The following is a 24,377-nucleotide window of genomic DNA, read 5'->3' as shown; positions in this document are numbered from 1 at the left end:
AAAACAATTAATTATTGTGTTGGAAAGGGAAATAACTAAAAAGGTAACTAGTGTTAATAATGATTTTTGTTTACCCATGCTGCTTCTATAAATATATACACAAATATTTAACTGTGGGATTACCCAGAAGGCCTCGACAGTGAGTAGCTTTAAGGCATGTTAACATTGTTGTATCTTGTTTTTAACATAAAGGCATGATAAGTAAAAGAAGGTGTAAACCTCTTTAGGGCCAACCAGCAACCAGTAGGGGCAGGGAAATAGAGCTCCTGGTGCAAGATTAGAACAACATTGACAAGAGAGGAGGGAGGAGCCTGGAATGGCGTGCCCAGTTGCCACACAACAAAAAGTGTTTGGAAACATCAATTATTCCCCTTCCTCCTTCCCCTTGGTGTTATTGTTGCCATGGCCTTTCATGTTTCAATGAGAAATCTTACCAACTACCAAATGATATACACTTTTTCATATTTTTCCCAAGTATTCATCATCATTTTGTCTTAGTTGGAATGTGGCTAAGAAATAAATTCAGACAAGTTATAATTAATGACATATATAACAGGTTATGAGGCAAGAATTACATGCACTAAGGACATTACTGTAACAGTATATCGATTCAATAATTTAGTATTATGTTGTTTACTTTTTCATCTTGTAATTGAGTCGCTCTAATGAGTATGAGGACAACAAGAGTATGAAGGATGCCTTTGAAATTGAACTTGCTCCTTCACGCGAATATCCCATGATAATGGAATTGTACAACATATGAAGCTCAAAAGGTAAGAAGCATAAGTAATATGCAATATTGTACACCATGTATTTGTAGAGATATCATATGAGACTGAAAACCAAGGTATAATACTCAGAGAGACAGAGAGAGAGAGAGAGAGAGAAGAGAGGAGGGGGGGGGGGTGGAGTGTGCTCCAAGACACAATGATTACATAGTCTTGGGGAAGCAGAAAGGGTGGCATGGAAATAGCCAAGAGTATGGAAGAACGTGGGGACTTGACCGAGGTATATACGAAAGGAAAGGCCTATTCTTAAATCATGAATAATAAAATTAAATAATATAAATTAAGAATATAAAAATAAATTTAAAAAATTAGAAAAACAAAAAGGAAAAGGGTTTGGCTACGCCTTTTATCATGATGATACTTCTCAGCCTTTTTGGTCTTTGGTCGGTCGACAATCTGTGTGTTGTGTGTTCACTCTGGTTAATTGTGCTGCCTGCCTGTGTTTCCCATCTCTATATAGCTACCTCCTCCTTCACTCAATCCTCTCTCTCTCTCTCCAAGTAGTACTACTGCACTCACAAAGTGTAATTATTTGCTTTGAACCAATCACAAAGCAACAAGCAAAATGCTTTTTATTTTACATGGAGGATTATGCTTTTAGGTTTAAATTATATTTAATGTGTGTATATAAAAAAATGAATAGTGGAAAGATAAATGAATAAAATAGAAATGGGATCCATCCCCACCCTGAAAGCTACAGCAATGGAATGGATAGAGAATGCCGTAAGAAGAAAGGAAAGGAGACTAGCAGTACTCAACAGACTATATATTTAGAGTGGTGGAAAGGTGCAGAGAGAGTCACAGGTTTGGAGAGAGGGAGAGGGAGAGATAAAAGAATTGAGAGAGGAGAGAGAGCAAAAAAAAACCAAAGGAAACAAAAAGATACCAACAAAGCACACAAAGGAAAAGGAAAGCTCAGTTGAAAACCAAGGATAAAAAGGGTCCTCAACCCAACAAACACAGCCCACAAAGGCGTGGCAGATCAAAAAACCTACCCGAGTGATTGAGATAGAGCGAGAGAACAACAAAACCACAAGAGAGAGAGCGAGAGAGATTAACATTGATCATCCTGAAACACCAAAACCCTCCATATATACATACACACACATATATATTTATATTCCTTTGATTCCGTTTCATCCTTCTCTTCAATTCCTTGGCTTTTAAAATTAGTACCTTCATTTTTTATGAAACCCTAGCTAGAAGCCTAGAAATATACACGAGAAGGGAAGATGATGTGTGGGAAGAAAGAAGATCAAGGGGAGTGCTCTCAGTCAGTCCAGAACCTACAAGCTTTCCAAGAACACTTGTTTCTCCAACAACAACAACATCATCAGATGCAACAACAACAAGGTTTGATTTTTCCACATGATCATCAACCTCCTCCTCCAATCTTGCAGCCATGGACTCTCCCACCGAACCACACCTTCAACCCAACCGCCCACGACCCATTTCTCCTCTCAACTCCTCCCCCAATTCCGTCGTCATCATCCTATGCTTCTTTCTTCAACCGAAGAGGTCCTTCTCTCCAGCTCACATACGACGGTTCAGCGTCTGACCACCACCACCACCTCAGAATTTTGTCCGAGACTCTTGGACCGATGGTTCAACCCGGTTCGGGCCCTTTCGGTCTTCAGGCCGAGTTAGGAAAGTTGACCGCCCAAGAAATCATGGACGCCAAGGCACTCGCTGCTTCTAAGAGTCACAGCGAGGCTGAGAGGAGACGAAGAGAGAGAATCAACAACCATCTCGCCAAGTTGCGCAGCTTATTGCCCAGCACCACCAAAGTAAGTATATGCTGAAAATAATAACATTGAAACGACAAAAAAAGAAAAAAAAAACTCAAACATAAGTGATATTATCATGCGCGTACAACATGTATTTTTTTTTTTTGTTATATGGAGGTTTTCGAACTTTGAACCTAGCCTCCCTTATCCATCACCCACCCACCATCTCCAGCGGACTACAACATTTTGTATTTTATATAGGGTGTGACAATATTCTCTTTTTCCTACCCTTTTTCGGTTTCTCTTGTTTTGTTTTGTAATAAGCTAGCTTTTCAATTTCAATCCAATATCTTTGTGGATCTTCTTAAGATTCTATTTAGGCTTTAAGATTATGCGCACCTTCCATCAAGAGTCGAGACCTAGCTATCTTTCATTAGAAATGTGGTTACATTTTATGAATAAGCTTTTCCATCCTTTTTCTTGTTTCTTTTGGTTTCTTCTTTTCTGAGTCGTGTGGTAGTTCCGAGGTGAGAAAGGAAAAAGAAAAAAAACCAAAGAAAAAGGAAGAATAAGCGTAATGTCGAAGTGTTGATGTGATAAAGAGGAACCATGGAGCAGTTAAAAAGCTTCTCATGGAAAATTCTTGCCGGAAATATCATATATATCACACATCAGTCAAACCATGTTCGAGAAATCAAAGAAATTAAAGGCCAGACAAAGTAGCACCTTTGTCAGTCACTATATGCACCCATCCCATGATCTTCCTTCAAAAACCATGCCATTCATCAAAATAACATTAATTAGCTAACCTAAATTCTTAGTTATTTCGTTCAAGTGCATGTAATGCAATACTAATCAACATTAAACCAAATAAATAGGGTTTTTGCCTTTTGTTAAGTCTCTTTTTTGCTTTTGTGATATAGACGGACAAAGCTTCATTGCTAGCGGAAGTGATACAACATGTGAAAGAGCTGAAACGCCAAACTTCTCTGATCTCCGAGACGAGTCCGGTACCGACAGAAACTGACGAACTAATAGTAGACGATGAATCGGACGAGGACGGTAAGTTTGTGATAAAGGCCTCACTTTGCTGCGAGGACCGATCGGATCTCTTGCCCGACCTAATCAAGACATTGAAAGCCTTGCGCTTGAGAACGCTCAAAGCTGAGATCACAACACTCGGCGGACGTGTGAAGAACGTGTTGTTTATCACCGGAGAAGAGGACTCAAGTAATAGCGGAGGGGAGCAAGTACAAATGCCGCATCAGCAGTACTGTAAAAGTTCGATACAAGAAGCGCTGAAGGCGGTCATGGAGAAGACCGCCGGCGGTAGTGGTGATCAGGATCAGTCTTCCTCAGGGAGTGCTAAGAGACAAAGGACTAATAACATCAATATCCTTGAACACAGGTCGCTTTGATTAATTAATATGAAGCCTAGGGCTTATTAGTTTTAATTAATTTTCTTTTATTTCTTTTGGTGGTTTGGGTTTTTCTTTGGTTGGTTTGTCGTGTTTGTTGTGGTGTATTTCCGTGATTGAACAAATGAGTAATGATGGTGTGGTTTGTGTACTACCTGCATTACTCCAAAAAATTGGTGAGAGAGTGGGAGAGAGATGGAGAGACGTAGAGAGAGAAGGTCTTTGGTTTGTTAGGAAGGAAAAAAACAGTAGGATCTTTTTCGTGAGGAGAGAAACCTTATATAAAATCCAAAGGTAGAAACTAAAATTGCATCATGGTCTTTGATTTGATCCCTTTTCAACTCAAAGATGCAGTCTGTCGGTGTTATGTGTTGGGGTTTTTGTTTTTTTTGCTACTAGTTTTGTTGATCACTCTCAATCTAATCAGAGAATTGAGCAGAGCAGTTGTAGCACTGGTGGAACTATATATATTTAGTACTGTTTCACTAGTCAGTTCTCTTGTGGTAATGATAATGATGACGATCTCGTTTTGTCATGAACAAAATTGGCCACCGCCACTGGTCGCCATGGCTCTACCACTCTAGTCTTCCTCCACAGTTCGTACGTACAGACTCTATTGTTCTTTTTGGTAATGAGCTCTATGTTCAGTAATGGAAAGCAATCGAAACGCTAAGGATCGAGCGAGTGCGAGGCATGCATGTTTCAGTTTTATCAGATCCTCTTTTATCACTGATATTTACTGATTTAACTAGACAGTACTGCTCGTGAATGTCCATATTATACTACATATTAACACATATATTTTTGTGTATTTTTGGATCCTTTATGCCTTCTTCTATTTATTTTGTCACCCCTTTTCTTGGAGGAATATATATGCACTTCGTTATTGGTATATAAACATGTGCGATGTGTGTGTATGTGTGTGTGTGTGTGTGTGTGTATGCATATATATTTGGTATATAAACATGTGCGAAGTGTATCTGTATATGTGTGTGTGTGTGTGTATGGAGAGAGAGAGGAGAGAGCATGTTGATAACTTGATATGGATTAATCAATATATTCTTCTAATTTCACAAGGTAATTACTAATTAGCTTCTTATGGTTACGTATGTGGTTGCATGAAGATGCGCAATATCACCTCCCTTTAAGTTTCCTTTTGCCCTTCTCTTTGGCTGGGGGATAACAAAAGTTTTCTTAAATTAGTCACCTGACTAAAGCTGCTGTTTTTTTTTTAAAGCGATTAGTTGGTTAAATTGTTAGTTATTAGGAGGGTGAGCGGTAAGATCGAACCCACACTAGAGTGCATAGGCACCATTGCTTTTTGCCACTGCAATTAAACACCATATGCAATGTTGCTGAGTTTTGGTTAAAGGCATGCAATAACAAAAGAGTAGTGTTATTTGCACTCCAAAACTTTTTTGTGCATTCCAAACTTTCTATATTTAAAAAGAAAAATACGAGTTGAAATCTTTTGCACTCAAAATCTTTTGTGGCATTTCTATGACCTATCCCATTTGTTGACATCTGGCCAATCATTTGAACTCCACTTAACAGTGTTACTCAAGTATATAAGGCACAAATATGAGAGATTTTTCAGTGTGACCGCAATACAGGGTGGTACATCATGTCACTATGCAAATGGTGGGATATGTGTGTTAAAAAGTTAATAACTTAAAAAGTAAAATTTCCTACCACTTATATAAAAACACGTAGTATATCATCCATGTTTCAGTCACAATAAAAAATTTCTCCACAGATGGGCCAAAGAAAATTTGGATGCAGAAGATTTGAACTCAAACAATACACTAGATTAAATGTGCCAGAAACGTAATATGGTACACCAAGTGTCATAATACAATTGGTTAAAAATTTGAAAAAAAAAAAAAATTAACCAATTATATTATAACTCTTTGTGAACCGAACTGTGTTCTTATGCCCAATGAAATAATATCCCCACTTTATGAGGAGTACCCTAAAAACTTGATACGTACATTTCAAAATGTAAATGAAAATATGAAATGCATGAACTTATTACCTATATCTGTGTGGAATAATTATGTTTTCGAGGGAAGATTACTGCATCGGCATAATTGTTTTTACTCGATTATGTGAAACGTCATTTGATGGATACGAATATATACTTGGGAAACCCAGCACTACGTACTCGAAAAACAGTTTATGACAACGTCATTACATGCAAATATTGCCTTATCTCGATCGTTTATCGTGTTTCTGCACTCAAAGGCTTTTATGTGATCTATCCCATTTGTTAGCATTTGGCCAATCATTTGAACCCCATTTAACATTGTTAACTTTTCAACTTATCTTTTTAATAAAAAATAAAAAATTAAAGTAAAAAAGACACGTGTTACTCAAGTATATAAGACACAGAGAGGCCAAGGAAGATTTTGGATGTAGAAGATTTCAACTTGACCAATACACTTGATTCAATGTGCTGGAAACGGGGCTTGATACACTAAGTGTTATAATACAATTGGTTAGAATTTTTTTTTTTAAAAGGTGCATTTTTGCTTACCATCATAAACTATGATGTATGCTTACCATACACCTAATCAATTCACACGTGTCCTTTCACTTAACCTTGGTTAATTTTCTTCAAAATTTACAAAGTAACATTTATTGTGAAAGTTAACTAGAGTTAGATGAAATAACACGTGTCAATTGATTAAATGTATGGTGAGCTTACACTATAGACTATAGTTACGGTGGTGAGCCAAAATGCTCCCGAAAAAAAAAATCAACCAATTGTATTATAACATTTTGTGTATCGGATCGTGTTCTCGTGCACATTAAAAAATCTCTCCACGTGAAGTACCCTAAAAACTTGATACGCACATTTCAAAATGTAAATGAAAATTATGAAATGCATGAACTTATTCCCTATATCTGTGTGGAATAATTATATTTTCGAGGGAAGATTACTACAGATCTGCATAATTGTTTTTACTCGATTATGTGAAACGTCATTAAATGGATACGAATATATACTCGGGAAACCCAGCACTACGTACTCGAAAAACTATTAATGACAACGTCATTGCATGCAGGTATTGCCTTATAGCTCGATCGTTTATAAGGTTGTAAGTTGGAATTGTGTTTCTGATTCCGACTACAAAACTTTCAAATTTGAATTTGAAAATTTTGAATCCAAATATTTTTCGAAAATTTGAAACAGAAGTTGAATTGCATTTAGAGATTTCGAGAATTCATAATCGTGTATGTTGGTCGATTGGCGCTGTGTGTCCAATTCCAACTTTTTATTGGATATAATACACCTGCTGGTTCATATATAAATTATTGGAAAACTGTTGTCATTAGCAAGGAGTGCTGGATAAATAATGTGTTAAAACGGTTGTCCCACTGGAATTGGTCAGATTAATTGATAAAAAATAAGGTTATCCACAATTTCAGATTAGTTTTATTATGTGGTATTCTAAACCACACAATGATTCAGTTATAAAACTTAAATGAATATATAAGGCTTAACCATTAATTAGTAGTAGGAACAAGTAATTGGGAGTATGAATTTTTCCTCCTCGTGGCAAGATGAAGCATGCATGCCACTTCGGCTAATGGCAATGAACAAAATCAAATCTATCTATCATGTATAGAGCTTGTTTGGAAACGCTTTTAAATTACTAAAATCGCTTTTGATGAGAGTGTTTTTGGTACCAATGTCTAGTAAAAATGCAAGTAAATCTTGAAAAAATACTTGAAGTGTTTCTTGCAAAAAATATATAACTGTCAATTCTTGCAGGAAGCACTGTAAGTGCTTTTGAAACCCAAAAACACTTTCACCAAAAAAGTTTTCATTCATGTTAAAGTACAACTAAAAGAGCTCTAAGTTTTTATTAAGCATTTTGTCAAGTATCATACAATAGCAACTATATCAAAGTTATAGAAATTGTGTGCAAGAGATGTACATTTTGGGTCGAGCAGCATAAGGTCTTGAAGCTTTTTTGGGCCCTGAAGTTTGGGTTAACCTGATCTAATGTTGCAGTGGGTTGGAAACAACGCTGACGTAATTCGTGATCAGTTTGTGACGGAAGCAAAACTCAATACTTCTTAATGGCCCGTAGTGCTATCTCCATTTTCCAACCTCAATAATTTTTTTATTGCACCAACTAGAAATGAAAGAATAACCCAACTTTAGTGTATATTTTTATTTTTAAATAAGATCATAAACACAAACTACTAGAAAAGTTGAAGTAGAAAAACAATAAGCTATGTTTATTCTAAATATTATACTAATTATGCCCCTCATCTCTAGCTTGTTCGTGGTTCTTCCTCTTGTAGGTAGTGACAGATTCGACAATAACGGCACAAATGTTGTGGTGGAGGTAGCAATCTTCCAGATTGTGTGAGTTTGCTCTTTTTGTCGTATTTTCTTATGGGCTATACTTGTATTTGGACTACTTTGGACTTTCCGTTTCATTTAGTAGTTTTTTTTTTTTTTTTTTAAGTAATGAAAGTTTCTATTTTGACCAAAAAAAAAAAATCGTTTTCAAGTTTTCTGACCAAAAGTAAATGATAGAAGTATTTTATTTAGTTTTGGTATTTTCCTAGTTCCGACAGTGAGTTGTGTGAGGAAGCTTCGTTTCTGGGCCCCATCCTCGTGAAACAATAGACGGGCAAAAGTTGAACCCTAAATTGTATAATGATATATGGATAAGAGGAAATGTTTTAGCAACATGCATATATTGAATATAATTTTATATCAATAAAAAAAGAGGTTAAGACCTTCTTTGTAAGTTTTTAAAAGGATTTACGGTATGTCTTGGTTTAGGATGGAGGTAGCCGCCCTTCCTCGGATGATTGATAATAAAAATGTACAAAGAAAAAAAAGGTGATATTTGACTTTTCAAAAGATGTGTAGGAGTTCTTACTAAAATGTTTGTTGCTGATTTATAAAACTTCGACTTATAATCAAAGTTGTTCATATTTTGTAACGACGGTAAATAGTTATTTTAAATTTATTGTAATTTATAAAGGGGTTTTTGAACATTAGTTGTGACATCCCACATCGCTCAGGGGAGTGATCCTTATATGTATATTATCATCTTTACCTAGCACGAGACCTTTTGGGAGCTTATTAGCTTCGAGTTCCGTTGGAACTCCGAAATTAAGCGAGTAACGCACGAGAGCACTCCTATGATGGGTGACCCACTGGGAAGTTCTCGTGTGAGTTCCTAGAAACAAAACCGTGAGGGTGTGCTGGGGGCCCAAGGCGGACAATATCGTGCTACGGTGGAGTCGTAGCGGGGAAGTGGTCCCACCCGGGCCAGGATGTGACAATTTGATATTAAAGCCTAACCTTGGTCGTGGTATGCCGACGAGAACGTCGGGCCCTTAAGGGGGGTGGATTGTGACATCCCACATCACTCAGGGGAGTGATCCTTATATGTATATTCTCAACTCTACCTAGCACGATGTCTTTTGGGAGCTCACTGGCTTCGGGTTCCGTTAGAACTCCGAAGTTAAGCAAGTAGCGCGCGAGAGCACTCCTATGATGGGTGACCCACTAGAAAGTTCTCATGTGAGTTCCCATAATGGGTAACCCACTGGGAAGTTCTCGTGTGAGTTCCCATAAACAAAATCGTGAGGGTGTGCTGGGGGCCCAAAGCGGACAATATCGGGTTACAGTGGAGTCGGGTCCGGGAAGTGGTTCTGCCCGAGATGGGATGTGACATTAGTCCTTGCAAAAGATTAAAATTTAAAAAAAAAACCTAGTGCTTGAAGTGTACTTTTATCAAAATTTATATTCAATTTTTGTTATTTAATGTGTATTTTTATTTAATCTCTCCACATTAAATTTTAATTTTATTAATATGCACATATTTAGTTCTTTAATTATAAATGAACATAGAAAATATTAAAAGAATTTTGTGATACAAAATATATAAATACATGATTGTGTTGTGCCGAAATATATATAATTGACTTTTTTGTAACTACATGATTGTACCGAAATATATTATAATGAACCTAAATGTATGTACCGAAATGTATTATATTGAATTAATGTACCTAAATATCAATACCGAAATGTATGTACCGAAATGTATGTATCGAAATATATGTACCGAAATGTATGTATCAAAATATATGTACCGAAATGTACGTACCGAAATATACGTACCGAAATATACGTACCAAAATGTACGTACTGAAATGTATTATATTGAATTAATCTACCTAAATGTCAATACCAAAATGTATGTACCAAAATGTACGTACCGAAATGTATGTACCAAAATATAGTATATTGAATTAATGTACTTGAAAGTCAATACTCAAATGAGAGGTATTATGTTTGAATCTCGTGAATGACGAATTCGATACCAAATTAAGTTGTTCATTGTGTGGTTTAGCCGAACTCCCCTCGCCTTAGTGTAAAATATATCGTTGTACTAAAAAAAATAAAAACTCAAATGTGTGTACCAAAATATATGTACCGAAATGCATGTATATGTTTAATGTACCTATATGTTTGTATCGATGGATATAATGAAATATTCAAATATATTAATGTACCTAAATGAAGAACATACGAAATTGTTATTGGACTGTATATTATAAAATAAAAAAAATAAATAGTTGTCTAAATGTAGACATTAAAATATTACGATAAATTATATTTAAATGTAATTAATACATTAAAATAGGAATAAAAAGATAAATAAAACATCAAAATATAACTAATAAATGAGATGATTAAATGTACTAGGGACTAAAATTGGATTTTAATCTTACACAAGGTTATATTCTAAAACTCATCTTTTTTAAAGATTAAAATGAAATTTTATATTTAATTTATAAATTGGGTTATTTATGCATGCTTATTTTGTTTCACGTGATGATCTTCTTCCGGCCGGTGTTGTCATTTACTGAGAAAACTGCCGCTGAATTATACAAAGTGTGAAAGGATGAAGTTTGTTATGCAGAGCTCATCATTTCTGTTCTTTTCTCCATAAATATATTCAATACAATTTGTCCATTTCAGGCGGTGGATTATTAATCAATCAAAACAAACAGCCAAAAGGATTGGAAAGTATCTTCTTAATTTAATCTAAGATCTTTTTTTTATTATTTGTTTAATTCATTAATCAATTGATTTTTTTTTTCTTTTGACAACTAATCAATTGCTTTTAAGTTGTGCTTAAGCTCGTTTGACAATGTTGTTAAAATAACTGAAAACTTTTATGATGATTATGTTTTGAGTTGTAAAATGCATTTCACAATGTGGTTTAAAAAAAAAACGTTTCAAGTGCTATTCAAGGGCAATGTCGGATTAGTATAAAAATACTTTTAAAAACATTTTCATTCGTTTTAAAAACATATTCATCTAAAAATTTCTCCCGCAAACAACACTTCGCGTGAAGGTGAAATTGAAGAAGGAAAAATAAAAAACAAAAGCAAAAGACGCTTCTACAAGCAAAACCTCGAACAAATCTTCTTTCCTGTCTTTTCTCTCTCATCAGTTTTAAACCTCCGACACCCTTCTTCTTCGCTCCTCTCTCCGTTTCCGTACACTCCCCCTCTAAAATCCGTCCTCTGCAGACAGAGATACGGAGACAGCGAACCTTAATTTCCTTGCAGTAGTTTCTGGAAAATGTTGGTTCAGAGGAGAGTGATGACGTGGAGATCGGTGGCCAAGTCTTTGCAAACACTTGTCGCCCACGCCTCCCTTTTCACGTTCACGATTCTCCTCGTTCTCAAGCTCCACCGTTCCGTCCGCTACTCTTGGTGGTTCGTTATTTTTTCTTCCCTTTGCATTTTTCTTGTCTGTTGTTTGGCTGCCGAGAAACTGAGAGAAAATAAAAGGGGAAAAACGGAATCTTTCATATGCGTTTGAATTTTTTTATTACCAGAGAGTATTAAGAGACTGTAATTTGTCGTCTTTTACTGCATTGTACTGTGAAACTAAGGTACCCATTTGTGAGTTTGTGAAGTTTTTACCTTGGTGGGTTCAAATTTCTTTATTTAGAGAGTGAATTGCTGAGAATCCCCCTCAATATTCGGGTAAAAAACTTGTGGGTTCTGCTTATTAATTTAAAAAGTTACATTCTTGAGCTCGTAGGTGATTCTATTGGGCATGCATTTTCGATGATCGTGGAAGGTTGTTGATCGAGATGTTTGGGTTTTATTTGATGTTTTTAGTTAGGTTTTGTTATGCTTTTTGTTTCAAATTCTTATGTGGACTATAATATTTCGGCATCCGCAATTTCATTAGCTCAATGAATCCATTTTGTAAGATAATTCAATCAGACTCATGCACTATCAAATCTATAAAAACAGAGTTGAAAACGTACGAATTCAGTTAGGAAATTAACAAGGTGTAAGCCATTCATTGTTGCCATGGTTGTACTGGCTGCTGCGTTTGCATTGTAGTTGTGGCTGATTAGTGAAGATTGTAGAAAGAACCTTTTGAGGCCATCGCATGTAAGAAAACTGCATATGGTTTAGGTTCTGTCACTTGTAGTTGTCTCGAGGGTTCTGAGTATCTTGATGAAGCATAACTATCTTTAAAACTCCCAAAGCTCAGCTGGCTTTTTTGGTATTGATTAATATATATTGTTCTGTTTTCGTAATACTGCAGGATCATATTATCCCCTCTGTGGCTTTTCCATGTAGTTGTAGCACGAGGCAGATTTTCGTTACCTGCTCCAAAGCTGCCTAATGATCGCAATGTATGAGATAGTATGTCCATTTTTTTTTTTTTTTTTTGCATTTGTCCCCACTGTGTATGATCATTTTTTTCATAGACGATCCAATTTATTTATTTATGTTTAAAGTCGAGCAACGAAAAAGTAAATATATCTTTCTTATGGGCAGTGGGCACCTTTTCATGCTGTCATGGCGACACCGTTGCTTGTCGCATTTGAACTAATGCTTTGTATATACCTTCAGAGCAGATATGGTATACAGGCGGCATACTTAATGACAAGGATCGTTGAAATGATGGTTCTTTATCTATAACGTGTTTACTTTTCGGTTGGTCAATAAAGGAATTATCAAACTGTCACTTATGATTACTTCTTGGTGAATTTTAATGTGTGCAGTTGTAAGCTTGAAGATTGTCTTTGCACCCTTGTTGGCATTTGAACTAGCAATTCTATTTGATAATGTCAGGTATCTGTATTTCTTCCAATCATATTTCCAAATTTGAACATCGACCTGAGATGAAAAATCTTGTTAATTGGTTCTGTAAGACTGTGTAGCTTGCATTGTATTATGTGATGTTTCTGTTAAGGAAATTGTAATACAGTTTAAGTAATTAATGTTTCTATTGTGTAGGATGTGTAAGGCTCTAATGCCTGGAGACGATGAACACGCGAATGATGATGTGATATGGGAAACGCTTCCTGTAAGTTTTCCACTATGTTTTCAAATGACGATTGAGTTGGGAGAGTGCATTTCTTGTTCTTATTAATAATTATCTTAAATGAATGCAAGTGGCGAATATGACTTGAAATATACGGTCGTCCATTCGCTCTGGCAAATTTGCAGTATTATTACGAGTAACTTTTATGTGGCATGCTGACAAGTGATAATTAAATGTGTTACTCGGAAAGAAGAAAAAATAATGGTAGTGAAGACCTTTTCTTTCTCTAATAGTATGTATATTGGATTGTACAAGTAAATTAAGGCTGCATTCCCTTGCACAGGCAGTGAATATAAAGATGGTAATTGTTGTGTGATATATTCCTTGTCTGTGTATAACTGTATATTGTATTTTTGGAAATTCATTTACACTAATTTACCATTCTTTGGCTTCCAGCACTTCTGGATTTCTATATCCATGGTCGTCTTTCTTGCTGCCACAGTATTCACTCTTTTAAAGATAAATGGTAAGTTTAGTATGAGTTGTAGTTACTGCGTGATATACTCCTTGTTAGCGTACAGTTATCAATAACATTACCATGTCATGATGCATTGCTTCGGCCTGATTAACTTTATTCGACGTACAGGTGATATTTCTGCTCTAGGCTGGTGGGACTTATTCATAAACTTTGGGTACTGTAACTACGTTTACATTTGTGTATACAGTAATGTTTGAAATTTATGTTTAGTATTCTTTGTCTTCACCTACTGAAGTAACCTCTGTATATCCCTTTACAGAATTGCACAGGGTTTTGCCTTTCTTGTTTGCACAAAGTGGTATAATCCAGCTATTCACAGACACGCTCACATTCAAGAACCTTGTTCATCTTCCATGAGTGTAAGATACCTTGACTGGAATAGTGGCTTAGTTGTTTCTTCAGATGACGATCAAGACGAGACTGTAGTATGCAGCCTGCAGGATATCGGTGGGCATATTATGAAAATTCCTCTAATCATTTTCCAGATCCTACTCTTTATGCACTTAGAGGTATATTCGGTGTTTAAAAGAGCCTATTTGTTGATAGTTTGGAATGTTCTCAGCATGTCATCATCTCAAGTATATTTGTCGTTTCAGGGGAGGCCATCGGCTGCTAGGCATATCCCAGTTCCAGTTCTTTTTGCTCCTCTTCTTTTAGTGCAAGGAACCGGTCTTTTGTTTTCTGCATATAGATTAACAGAGAAAATTGTTCTTTTAGTACATGATGGAGTTTTTTCTGTAAGATACTTGGACATAGCATCAAAAGTTCGCGAGTATTTTGGGTTCTATCGCCATGGTTCAAGGTAAGGCTTCATTTCTTGGAAATGGAAAATTTGAATGTTCTCTGGAGATCTCTGCTCCAACGAGCTGTAAGCAAATTAAAATTATTGTCTAGCCATTATTATTGGTTATGATTCATTTCATCCTGTTGGCTTGTTGGTTATGATCCATCCTGTTGGCAGGTTATTGGGCTGGTGGTCGATTGACGAAAGAAGTCGAGAGGAACAGGCTAGACTGTGTTGTGCAGAGGCTTCAGGGTCAGTGATTTCTTATCATTCGTAACTGCATTTTTTCTGCAATATTAAGCAATTTTTCTCCATACCGCCTGCTTTCTTTTTTAAACGATATTAAAGAGTCCTTGTATACTTTTACTTAGAAGTTTTAAGGACCTCAAAATGTTGTGTAAAATCTGTAGATGCTGCACTTTGAGTGCGTTCTTATGTGGTAAACATAGATGCTTGATATTCTGCAAGGCGTGTTAATGCACACCACATATAAAGGATTTCTTAATGGAATTATAATGGTCATTTTCTTTTCTCCTGAAATTACAATGTAGCTATTGCTATACATTTTTATCCTTCAGTAATCTAGACAGGTCCTGCTGTTTGTGCCTTGTATTGCCATCGCGTCAGTTGCTAAAATATGTTGAAGTTTTGATTCTTATGCATTTATAGAATATGTTGCAGTTTTGATTCTTATGTGTTTTTTTCCTTGTAAGTTCTGTTGCATATAAACATGCCCCTTACGTTGCATGAAAGTAGATGTATCTTGCAAAGTCATCATTGTCAATCCTTGCTTTGATATTTCTTTCAGGTATAACACTTTTTCACCTGATATAGTGAAGAAGTTGCCTAGATCGGACCTTGTTGAGGAGGTAAACACTATTTTGATTCTATTGGCCGACGGCTACCTCTTAATCGAACCATTTGTCTTGGTTTCGGCATTGTTTTACTGTCTAATTGATATTGGATACATGTAATATCAGCTTATAATAGTTCTTTAAATACTTCTATTTTTCTATCTCAGATTTGGAAACTGCAAGCTGCACTCAGTGAGCAAACAGAAATCATGAAATTTAGCCAGCAGGAGTATGAAAGACTTCAGACTGTAATGCTTCAACAGCAACGTTTAATATTATAAATATATACAAAAATTTCAATGTTGATTTCATAAATGTCACGAGCCTACCTGCTTTCGATGAATCCTGCAGGAAAAGATCCTATGTAGAGTGTGCTTTGAAGAACAGATTAATATGGTCCTGCTTCCATGCCGGCATCATGTTCTGTGCAGGTACCTTCTTCATGTACCCTTTCACAGCTACTTGTTTCCACCCTTACAGCATATTATTTTCCATCGTTTACAAGTTATGGTGATTTTACTCACCAATTCGGTGTTTTTAACACATTCTCAGCACTTGCTGTGAGAAGTGTAAAAAGTGCCCCATATGTCGTGTCTGCATTGAACAGCGAGTGCCGATATCTCATGTGTAAAGTATGCCCGAAGACCAGCAGTTGTTGCTTGTGAATTTCGGATACTAGGTCGAGACAAGCAATTGGAAGCTGGAAATTTTTCTTTCAACCATGCCCTTTTTGTTGTAGTATAATACCAAAAATTGTAAATATTATGGCGATATAGTCTCGAATTTCAAAAGTGTTGATTGAGCTTACTTGTCCATATTTTACACACAATCTAAGTCACGATTGAGAATGCGACCATTTGAAAGGTAAAAAGCTCTGTTCATCTTGATTTTTTTTTTTTTTTTTTTTTGCTTTTTGTTTTGGTTCGCAATATTTTAACCTAATTTAAACTACGGAAAGAGGAATTCTTTAATGTAAGCCAAAGGGCATGCACTATTCTCGTCAACTTGATAACGTAAAATCTTACTAAAATATTGCAAACTTATGGGAGAAGAAATCCCTCATCATATTGAATAATCAATCACCTCACATAATTTACCATACTTAATACATTGAAACATCCAACAACCACAAGAAACTGGAATCCTTCTTAACAATGTAAAAATGAAAATCCAGTTTCCTTGTCCAGTAGCCAAACCAAATTAGCATCTTCTTTGAAGAAACCCTAGGAACCCCTAAACTGTTGAACTTTCTTTTCTAGTGGGAGTAAATCAAGAACATGAATTTGATCAACAGTCTTGACTCTGATAGATTGATCAAGCACAAGTGGGAGTGACAGCCCTGGATTCGACGACGGCGTTTTTGGTGGAGACTTTCTGATCCTTCTCCTCCTGCACTAGCTCTAGGTTGTCCTTCAACTTGAGAAGAAAGTCATTGAAGCACTCATCCAAGGTCCTGAAAGAATCTCCAGGGTAGAGAGTTCCCACTTCCACATCACGAGGCCCCTCCACTGCAAAATTCACCTGACATCCTTTGATAAAGATGTCATGCGTGAACGATGCCACTATACTTTCTGGTATACGATTCTCTGCAATTAGTAAACTCTAACTTGTTACAAAGTACATGCAAACTTGCCAACCTAATAGGGTTTATATATATTAATGTTATATTCTAAACTAGTCTAATCTTCACATGTAGGTTAGGTCAGTTGGCCGGATTAATGGTGTTTCAGCTCCCTGTATCCAAACTTAATCCATGGTGCTAACTGACGTAACTTACATCTGCATGTATATATTAATTCGTGGCACCAAAAGATTGGTCCAAAACACATGCCTAATCAAATGTTGGTGAAGAGTAAAAAGGGAAGTGACCTGCAGCAAGGGCTAGTAAGTGATTTTCAGAGATGGTGATTCTAGGGAGAGTCCGGCCAATTTTCTTCTCCCACAGAGATGCAAGCCCATTGATGTCGAATAAATTGCTCGGCGGTCGGAAATGAACATTTTTGTTGATTGTTCGGATGTCCTTCACGGTCTTTATTGTGAATTTTCCAATATCCGTTCCGTCTACAAAGTAGGCTGCGTACGAAAGTAAAACACCAAACCTATTTCTTAGTGGATAAACATTGAACACTATACGTATTGTGGGACCGAACACAGTGGGCCCGAACTTTGGGTGGGTTAGGCACGGGCACGGGCACGGGCACGGGCACGGGCACGGCACAACAGCAACAGATGAGCAAGCACAATGGGAAAAGATTATTGCAATATTTATCGTCTATATACAGAGGAAGAACAAGAAAAAATGATATTTTTTTTATAATTTTAGAATTGTCTTTCTCTCATTATGATTTTAAAAGAAAAAAAAAACAAATTGACGGAATAAAAATAATCACTGTGTAGTGGGACTGGTTAGTCAGTTTATTATTTTCTAAAATATAATATTTTTTTATTATGGAAAATAAATTTATTCAAGGATAGAAACATTGAGAGCAACAGTTTTTAGTACAATCAAAGAGAAAATCATTTCTTGCAATTGTGGGTAAAGACCTATCCTAGTATAAGTATCATGAATGGAGTGTCAAACGCTAGTAATAACATCGACAAGAAAATTCGCCTCCTAAAAGATAAGAGTCCAAAATATAGAAGAAAACAAGCCTACAAGTAACTTCATGTCCTCAATTATAATATTCGATTATGAAACTATATATATATATATATTTTTTTTTTTGGTTATATAGTTTCATATTTTGTTCAAAAAAATAATAGTTTCATAAAAAGCAATAATAACTAAAACAAAATAAGTTAAAAATCAAAACAATAAATAATATATATTAGACTAAAAAATAAAAAATAAAATAAAATAAGTCATGGCAAGAGGCTAGTCACTAATAAATTCACAAATTAAATGGAAAAGACAAAAAAACACTTGTACCCCTAATTAATTGGAAAATAAATAATATATAACGAATATGTTATTGGTACCTACATCATTGATTTATTTGATACATTTGAATGACTAAATAATTATCGATTTAAATGATTTTTTTTTTTTTTTTAGAATGAACTTCAAATGAAGATTAAGAGATTAAACGGTTCTGATTATAAAATATCTACGTTAAAGATACATTATTTGCAAATAAAAAAATTAACTCGAATGCAAGGATTATCATATGATACAAATTCACACAAAAATGACTAGGTGTGTACCATATACCTTTGACGGTGCCATCACCGTAGATTTGGAACCGATCCAACGGTGGGAGAACCTCAGAAGGGTGTTTGTTGTCAAAGTAGGGCCAAGAGGCAATGGAGTTGCAGCAAATGTATGTGTAGGGCACCCCAGATTTCTCGACACAACGTCTAACCTTGCGTTTCTCCACATACATGGTGAGCCCTGGTTCAACCGGATCAGCCCTGTCCACATCATGTCCAAACTCCGAAGGCAAAAACCTCTGCAACATAAATTTTGGAGAAAAAATATATACAAAATCATCAAAAACCTCAGCAACATAACTGCCTCGTTTAATATTCCACTAAAAAACCTTTAATTGTTCCTTAAAGCATTTTTCACAGAACATCTTTTAAGAACAGTATTTTTTTTCAAAATATTTATAAAAAAAAAAACTAACGAAAATATTCTCAAAAACTTTAGTTTTAATGAAAATAACAAAATAAAAGCGTAAGTAAATAGTATCAGGAATGACTTTTCAAAGTAAAAATGTTTATAACGTAAAAAATGAACAGCATCAGGAGTGCTCCGTTAAGATTTCCTTAAAAAAAGTTCAAAAACTTGTTTTGTTAATTTTTTTTTAAATATTTTTTTTTTTTGTTTTGAATTCAAGCTACTTCCAGCAAAAATTGGAGGACAGAGGATCGGGAAAGAGAGAATATCGAGAGAGAGGAAATAGTGGGTGACGAGAAAGAAAGACGGAGAGGGCGAGGAGGTGAGGAGAGAGAAGACACCGAGGGTGATGAGATAGGAAAAAGAAGGCGAGGAGAGAGATAAGACAGAGGGTGATGATGTAATTAAGAAGAGAAAGAAGAGAGCGTTAGGATGAGAAAAAAGCAAAAATAAAGATCTTCAGAAGAAGAGAGAATTTTTAAAAATTCATTTTTAGTGTTTTTGAGATATAAATTTTCTAAAAACTTATTCTCAGTGTTTTTGAAAAATGCCTTATATTTTTAAGTTAGTTTTAAATCTATTTTTTTTTTAAAAAGTCCTGCCAAATAAGAATTCAAAATTTAGAACTTAAAAAATGTTTGTAAATTTAAAAAATTGAACTCGAGTAAGATTCCAAAACAAACTAAATATATAAAGATATTTTGTTACATTTTTTTAATGACAATATTTTGTTTTAAAAAAAGTACATAATATAATACATTTGTTTTTTTTTGTGTGTCGGATATAATATATTTACCTTAACTGTACCAACAGCTGCGATGGCCTCGACTAGGGCAATCTGGTCCAATATTGTCGCACCGCCGACGGCTGATATTACTGTCTCGATTTCATGCTCTCTCAGTATCTTCTCCATTAGGGTTTTATCAGATATCAGCCCCTGAAAATGGTCGATATTACAACATATTAAAACATGGTAAAGTGCACAAAAAATATGAACATGTAAAGTCATAAACAATATTTTGCAAACGTTTATGTACAGAATTTTCATACGTGTAAGATTATGGCGCCTTTGTGTTTGAAGGACTTGACGGTGTCAGCCTTAGAAGGGTGAAGAGGGCCGGGCCGGACGAGAACATACGTGGGTTGGCCAGCGGCGAGGCTGGCTTCAGCTACAAACCTCCCGATGAAACCGGTGGCACCGACAATGAGGACTCTGCCATTTATGGCAACAGAAAGAGAAGGTGAAACAGTCATGGCTGCTGCTGCTGCTAGCTCTTCCTTCCTGCTACCGAGTGCCTTGACTTTTCTTCTTCTTTGTATGTTTCTTTTTGCCCTCAAGTTTGAAAAGTCCTTTTTTCCCAAGTTATTTTTGACACGACTGGGGCATGCGAAGTGTGTGAAGTAAGGGAGGAATATATGTTGTCTATATATAGATGGATACTTTGATTTTGTTACTATTTTTGCCATAAGGCAAAGGGAAGGCCCGTTGATGTAATTTCATCTACCCTTCAACATCTTTGTAGGTGTATTTTTATCGTATCATATGATCAAATTTTGAAGTGTAGCTGACTATTCTGCTTCATGCGTTGACTGATAGCTGTAGCTATATACAAACAATTAGCAAGCTCTTCTTTAATTATTTTGTAAGATTTGCAAGAAGTTTAATTAATTGTCCAACTTCAACGGAGGTCCATCCTCTAGGGTTTAACATCAACGAATTTTGTTTACTTATGGAGTTGAAGAAAATCAATTCACAGTCATGGTGTACATTCTAGAAGGCTAAGAGTTGAGATTATTCCGTAGTCTTAAAAAGGCAACTCCAAGCAAGCAATGTTTTATACTTTATTAGACAAGAGAGAGGAGAACATTTATCATACACAGACTTATCTTACTCAGCAAAAATGTTGTTTTCACGATTCGAATCCATGACCTTTTCATCATAGATGAGCAACTTTTCCATTGGTTTCTTGAAGAGTTGTATAACTCCATTTGAATTACGGGATTTGCAAAAATGATTTGGATATGATAATGAGGCTTAGTTTGCAACATTAACGAAAAAAATGTAAATGTATTTTAAATAATTAGATGCAATACATTTTTTGACCAAAAAAAAAAAATGCAACATTTAACATGCATGTAATGAAAATAACTGCCTGCTATGAGTCATTTGAAATGCATTTGTCTTCCGTTTTTTCGTTGCTCAAATATAGGATAAATGGACTGCAACAGTCTAAACAAATAATTTGACATTATAATATATTATCTAAATCTGTAAAGTTTGGAATCCGTTTGTCCAAATGAACCCTAACATTTCCGGAATCCTTAATTCCATTTTTACTGCTAACTTGATACGATCTTTGCATGATTTACAAATTCTACACTCTTGAAAATACAAAATAAAAAAAATAAAAATAAAACTTCAAGATAGGAAAATAGAATTTCCTTCTAGTGCTGAGACCCCACAGCCACATGATAAGTTGGAATCTACGAGTCCACCAGCAGCCAGGGGCGAGTATGAGCTTTAATGTGATTCCTATCTGCATTTTCAGTTTTGGTCAAATTTCAGTTAATTTCCAGCATATAAAAGTGTTTATTTTCTGGAAACCATGATAGTGTAGTTCAGTTTATTGGCCGATAAAACAAAGGAAAACATATGGCAGATGTGTCATCGGCTTATCCGCTACAATTATAATATTCTTCTCGTACAAAAATTGCATGCAAATTAATATTATTGGTTTCTGTTTGGTTTACAATAAGGTGATGCTATTCACGTACCGGTTTTTACTTCTCATATATTTTTTCTTAATTTTTATCATATGATATTTTTCAATTCATTCACTTCGACGATCGAAATTTAAAGAAATAATATCACTCTTCAATAATTAGGCTCTTTCTTTCGAGTTTATAGTTTTAATCTTGCTTTCCTTGCCAAACAAGGATGCATGGAGGCTGCTACAAAATCTTGAGTTCTTGGTGTCCCACTTGTTAAAAGCAAAGTATTCTTGCACAACTCTTTCTAGCAGGCATCTTTGGGGGCCGCCCTGTTGGCATGTTGGGGAGGTATTTTGGAAGCTCTTCTAATTCTTGAGTTAGGTTCTCGCTCGCTTGTGGGTAACGGCAGATTAATACGGATTTGGCAAGATCGATGGCTTGAGCGGGCTCACCTCTTTCATCCTTTCACACCTTCTTCGGTTGACCGCGAAGTTGAATTCGTATCTGATTTGATTCATTCTGATTCATTCTGTGGGTGCCTCTATGTGGAGAGCCATTTGGAAAGCTAACATTCCTGGTAAGGTAAAAATGTGCGTTTGGAGGGCTTGTCTTAATGTTTTGCCTACCCGTGCCAATTTGGAGAAAAAAAAGGATGGTGGTGGCCAATGTTTATATTCTTTGTAGTTACTCTTCACAGTCGGCGCTACATGTGTTCTGTGACTGTCCATTTGCCCAAGCTATTTATTTTTCTTCCCATCTCAACATGGGTCCAAGGCCCCCGGGGTTGTCCTCTATGTCCAATTGGATGTCGTCGTGTGTGGCTTCTCTGCCTTCTAATCAGCTTGCTTTATTGTTCATTCTCATTCACTCTATATGGCGTGCAAGGAATTCCTTGCTATGGGATGGCAAAATTGAAAGCCCGGCCCTGGTTAGTCACTTATCTAAACTTCAACTGGATGATTTCATCAAGGCTAAACTAATGCCACACTCTCGCCCTATACAAGTGTCATCCCATTGGTGTCCTCCATCTGGGTGGATTAAGATCAATGTGGATGATTCTTTTCTTGCAGCCTTAAACCTAAGTGGTGTAGGTGCGGTATTTTGCGACTAAGCCGGTAGCTATGCTGGAGGTTTTGTTTGTCAAATATCCTCTACATCAAATCCCACGATGGTTGAACTGTTACCTATCTGTGATGGTGTTTGTTGGGCTATGCAAAGGAATTTTTTGGAAAGTGACTCTTTGCAGGTTGTTCAAGCTATTGGCAACCTCAAGCAAGGTGCTTCTCATATGGACTTATTAGTGGATGACATTCGTGATGGTGTTTGTTGGGCTATGTAAAGGAATTTGCCAAGAATTATTGTGGAAAGTGACACTTTGCAGGTTGTTCAAGCTATTGGCAACCTCAAGCAAGGTGCTTCTCATATGTGTTAACAGTAGTGCACAGAAGCACATAAATGCAGAAAGAGCATGTATCGAAGAAGAAAAGAAAGAGAGAGAGAGAGAGAGAGAAATTAATTGATTACACTGATACTGAATTGATGTATACAGTAGCCTTACAATCTTCTTATATAGACTTTTAGTCCTTAAGCTAGCTGACAGTTACTAACTAACTAACAATATATCTGATGTGGCATAACAGAATTGCTGAGATGGCATCTGATGTGACACTATCTTCAACATCCGCGACAATCTCAACTGGGGTTCCCAAGTTGAAGATTGTAATAGTTTGATCTTCAGTCTTAACCCATTCTTTGTAAGCAGTGAAATTTTCCTTTGTCACTCTAGCTTCAGCAGTGAAATATGGACAAATAGGCGCACTGCAGATTGCAGCAATTGAGCTTGCTTTTGCTCCTCATGTCCTTCTCCAAAGAGTTTGTCATTTGTTGTCTCTGTAAATGCATTTCAATCCAATTTGCATGAGCTGCCGGGATATCTTTAATTGCCAATTGCAACCAATGCTGATGCAACTTCTTCTGTTCTTCTTCCACAAAGACTTCAGATGGTTGAACATCAAAGCTATCAATGCTACCTAATATCCAGGTAAGAGACCTGGATTGAATGTTTTTGCTAGATTGCTGCAGGCTCTTAACAATTTCGTACTGCTTCTTGCTAATCTTAACATATGACATGTATTTAGCACCATCGCTACTGTAAATCCATACTTAAACTAACAGGTATCCATACTCAAGAACGGTTCAATTTCATATTCGTCAATCAACTGCCCAGTTTTCTTTGCGATAAGGTTTCCAATATTTCACAATCAATATGCCTAGAAGACCTTCAATTTTCACAGATTTCATTGTATTTTTAGACATTTTGATTACTCTGACCAAATCCTTCTTCGTTCACAATCGAGAATGATCAAACAACAAGCTTTACAATCACAGAAATCAAGAAACACAACCTTCTTCGGCAATCGGTCTTCAATGAAGAAAGGGAACAAGAACTGCACTCCGGCAATCGGCCTTAATGGAGTTGCACACAATAACAACAAACAAAACTTTTCAAAAACATTACTCCGGCTATTAGCCTTTATAACTTTCCACTCCGGCTATCGGCCTTATAGAGGAAACAAATTGCATTCAACACA

The 24,377-nt window shown here is 36.0% G+C and overlaps 3 protein-coding genes across 3 annotated transcripts; 2 read left to right on the top strand and 1 right to left on the bottom strand.

Moving 5' to 3' along the window:
• The first annotated feature begins 1,582 nt into the window (after positions 1-1,582).
• Positions 1,583-4,477, top strand: LOC103929199 (transcription factor bHLH30). The gene is made up of 2 exons (XM_009338355.3): positions 1,583-2,575; positions 3,439-4,477. Exons 1-2 carry the CDS (start codon positions 2,021-2,023, stop codon positions 3,931-3,933), a joined length of 1,050 nt encoding a protein of 349 aa, XP_009336630.2. The 5' UTR covers positions 1,583-2,020; the 3' UTR covers positions 3,934-4,477.
• A 6,908-nt stretch (positions 4,478-11,385) lies between these two features.
• LOC103929196 lies at positions 11,386-16,342 on the top strand. The gene is made up of 14 exons (XM_009338353.3): positions 11,386-11,703; positions 12,554-12,644; positions 12,790-12,874; positions 13,017-13,086; positions 13,252-13,321; positions 13,736-13,805; positions 13,926-13,971; positions 14,077-14,326; positions 14,414-14,619; positions 14,779-14,853; positions 15,410-15,470; positions 15,623-15,703; positions 15,807-15,886; positions 16,008-16,342. Exons 1-14 carry the CDS (start codon positions 11,567-11,569, stop codon positions 16,084-16,086), a joined length of 1,401 nt encoding a protein of 466 aa, XP_009336628.1. The 5' UTR covers positions 11,386-11,566; the 3' UTR covers positions 16,087-16,342.
• A 143-nt stretch (positions 16,343-16,485) lies between these two features.
• Positions 16,486-20,343, bottom strand: LOC103929197 (leucoanthocyanidin reductase). Its single transcript, XM_009338354.2, has 5 exons — positions 20,125-20,343; positions 19,871-20,011; positions 18,667-18,904; positions 17,325-17,528; positions 16,486-17,041 (listed from the first exon to the last, which is right to left on the bottom strand). The coding sequence occupies exons 1-5, from the start codon at positions 20,326-20,328 to the stop codon at positions 16,770-16,772; spliced, it is 1,059 nt and encodes a 352-aa protein (XP_009336629.1). The 5' UTR covers positions 20,329-20,343; the 3' UTR covers positions 16,486-16,769.
• Positions 20,344-24,377: the final 4,034 nt, after the last annotated feature.

The sequence above is a fragment of a genome, unplaced genomic scaffold, assembly GCF_019419815.1.
Source record: "Pyrus x bretschneideri cultivar Hongxiangsu unplaced genomic scaffold, Pyrus_bretschneideri_v1 Contig6, whole genome shotgun sequence".
In the NCBI taxonomy this organism is placed as follows: domain Eukaryota; kingdom Viridiplantae; phylum Streptophyta; class Magnoliopsida; order Rosales; family Rosaceae; genus Pyrus; species Pyrus x bretschneideri.
Note: the sequence above shows the minus strand (reverse complement) of the source record. Positions and strands in the feature narration are given on the sequence as shown.